The following is a 2,859-nucleotide window of genomic DNA, read 5'->3' as shown; positions in this document are numbered from 1 at the left end:
GTATGTGTTTTTGACTCTGTCACACTCTGTGCCTGTTTTGGCTTACTGTGCCGGGGTAGGCGTTTACTTGACCCGCTATCCGTCTTTGTCTCTTTCTATGACTGAATCTATGTGTTTGTTTCTGTTTTCGTCTCTCTCACTCTTCTTGCCTGTGTGTCTAGGCGGGTGTTTGCTTGTCCCAGTTTCTGTCTTTGTAGGTTTGCAAGTCTGAATTTATATGTTTGTATGCGTTTTTGTCTCTCTCACCCTCTGTGCCTGTGTGTCTAAGCGGGTTTTAGCTTGTCCCAGTGCCTGTCTTTGTCGGTTTGTTTGTCTGAATCTGTTTATTTGTATGCATTTTTATCTCTCTCACTCTCTCTATCTGTGCGTGTGGGCGGGTGTTTGCCTGTCCCAGTGCCTGTCTTTGTCGGTTTCTATGTCTTAATTTATATGTTTGTATGGGTTTTTGTCTTTATCACGCTCTGTGTCTGTCTGTCTGAACGAATCTTTGCTTATCCCAGTGTATGTCTTTGTCTGTTTTTTTGTCTGAATTGTGTGTTTTCATGTTTTTTGTTCTCTCTGACTCTCTACGCCTCTGTATCTGGGCAGGTTTTCGCTTGTCCTAGTGCCTATTTTTGTGTGTTTGTATATTTGAATCTATATGATTTTTTGTGTTTTCGTCTCTCTCACTCTTTGTGCCAGTGTGTCTGGGCGTGTGTTTGCTTGTCTTAGTCTCTGTCTTTTTCTCTTTCTATACCTGAATCTATGTGTTTGTATGTGTTTGTTTTCTCTCTCACTCTCTAAACCTGTTTGTCTGGATGGGTGTTTGCTTGTCCCAGTGTCTGTCTTTATCTGTTTGTATGTTTGAATCTATGTATTAGTATGTGTTTTTGTCTCTCAATCTCTTTACTTGTGTGTTTGGGTGGGTATTTGTTTTTCCCAGTGCCTTTCTTTGTTTTTTGGCATGTCTGATATTGTGTTTTGTACGCTTTATTGGCTCTCTCCAGCTCTGTGCCTGTGTGTCTGGGTGGATGTTCGCTTGTCCCAGTGTCTGTGTTTGTCTGTTTGTATGTAGCAATTGTGTATTTGTATGTGTTTTTGCCTCTCTCACTCTCTAAGGCTGTGTGTTTGGGAGTGTCCTTGCCTGTCTCAGTGCCTGTATACGTTCTTATATCTCTCACTGTCTGTGCCTGTGTGGCTGGGTGGGTGTTGGCTTGTCCCAGTTTCTGTCTTTGCCTGTTTATATGTCTGAATTTAAAAAATTCTTCGTGACATTTTTTTAAACTAAAAAGACTTTTTTTTCTTCGAGACGTTGTTTTTAGCTTGGAGACGTTTTGTTTTCTTTGTGACAATATTTTTTGTTCACGAGGTTTTTTTTTACTTTGAGACTTTTTTTTCGAGACGTTTTTTTTCTTTGCGATGTTTTTTTTCCTTCGAGACGTTGCTATTTTTCTTGGAGACGTTTTTGTTTTCTTTGCGACATTTTTTTCGCTTTTTAGTGTTTTTTGTGCCATTTTGGTTTTAGCTTACATGTTTTTTTCATTTGAGAATCATTTTAAGACGTGAAAAAAAGTTCGAAAAAAACTTCAGTTCAAAAAAATTCTTTGTGACGTCGTTTTTTTCTTCGAGACGTTGTTATTTAGCTTGGAGACGTTTTTGTTTTCTTTGCAATGTTGTTTTTTGCTTTGTGACGTTTTTTTATTTGTGACATTTTATTTTTGGCCTAGACTTTTTTTCTTCGCGAATCATTTTAAGACATAAAAAAGTTTGAAAAAACTTTAGTTCAAAAAAGTTAATAATAATAATAATAATTATAATAATATAACGCAAAACAAATAGGCCACAGGGCCTCTACAAAAATCTTTTAAATTGAAAAAAATTGTAGGCACTTTCACCGTAGTCTTTGTCCAGTTCCTGCTTAGACGAGCTTAATGAGTTGGCATTGATGACTTCAAAGGGGAGTTAGTTCCATTGCTGTGTTACTCAGTTGTTGAACGCCCAACGGCCGATGTCCTTTTGGAACCTCTCCTCTTGAAGCTTGGGGTTGTGACCACGAAGGTTCGTGTGGCTGAAGCTGTGAACATCGGTTTTCTGGATGTTTTTGTAGGTGGCGTAGCAAAGCTTGTATACCTCAATGAGGTCTCCTCGGTGCAGTCGATAAGCTAGTGAAGGAAGTTTGAGCTTGCAGAGCCCATCTTCATAAGGTAAATTTCTCAAAGTCGGACAGAACTTTGTTATTCGTCTTTGAACTTTTTCAAGAGCTTCGATGTCTTTGTTGTAAAAGGGACGTGTAGTGCAATGACCATATTCAAGGATTGGCCGTACCAAAGCTTTGTAGAGAAGGCAAAGGGTCTTATCTCTTCCAAAAGTGAAGTTACGCCTTAAAAATCCTGCAACACGATTTATTTTCCCAATAATGCTGTTGTAGTGGGCCTGGAAGTCGAGGTTGCTGTCAATGAGAACTCCTAAGTCGCGCTCCTCCTGGCATGATGTTATCGGTAAGTCTTCTAGTCTATATTCATAGTGGATAGTAGGTTTCCCTATCGTTATCTTGTGGCTTTTGTCGATATTGATTTTCATCAGCCAGTTGGACATCCAACTATTGAGTTTGTCAAGGTCCTCTTGCAGAGATTGTGCATCGGTAGCTGTTTTGATTACTTTATACAGCTTGGTGTCTCTTCAGAGTTGATTCCTTCTACTAGATCATTGAAATAAAGGTTCAATAAGAGAGAGCCAAGGACCGAGCCCTGGGGAACGCCGTTGGTTGCCTCTGCTTCAAGTATGCTCAAAACTCTGTCTACTGATACTGTTCGAGACCTTTCAATAAGAAACTGTTCAATACATTTCACTGGCACCCAGACCATGGCTGCGGTGTTTGTA

General features: G+C 39.6%; 1 protein-coding gene across 1 annotated transcript; it reads right to left on the bottom strand.

The window, feature by feature from the left end:
- Positions 1 to 1,962: 1,962 nt before the first annotated feature.
- Positions 1,963 to 2,574, bottom strand: LOC148952918 (uncharacterized). Its single transcript, XM_089087824.1, has one exon. The coding sequence runs from the start codon at positions 2,572 to 2,574 to the stop codon at positions 1,963 to 1,965; it is 612 nt and encodes a 203-aa protein (XP_088943950.1).
- Positions 2,575 to 2,859: the final 285 nt, after the last annotated feature.

Source organism: Artemia sp. Qi Xiang Cuo, chromosome 4 (assembly GCF_049724085.1).
Source record: "Artemia sp. Qi Xiang Cuo chromosome 4, ASM4972408v1, whole genome shotgun sequence".
Taxonomy (NCBI): Eukaryota; Metazoa; Arthropoda; class Branchiopoda; order Anostraca; family Artemiidae; genus Artemia; species Artemia sp. Qi Xiang Cuo.
This window is presented reverse-complemented; position numbering and strand designations above follow the sequence as displayed.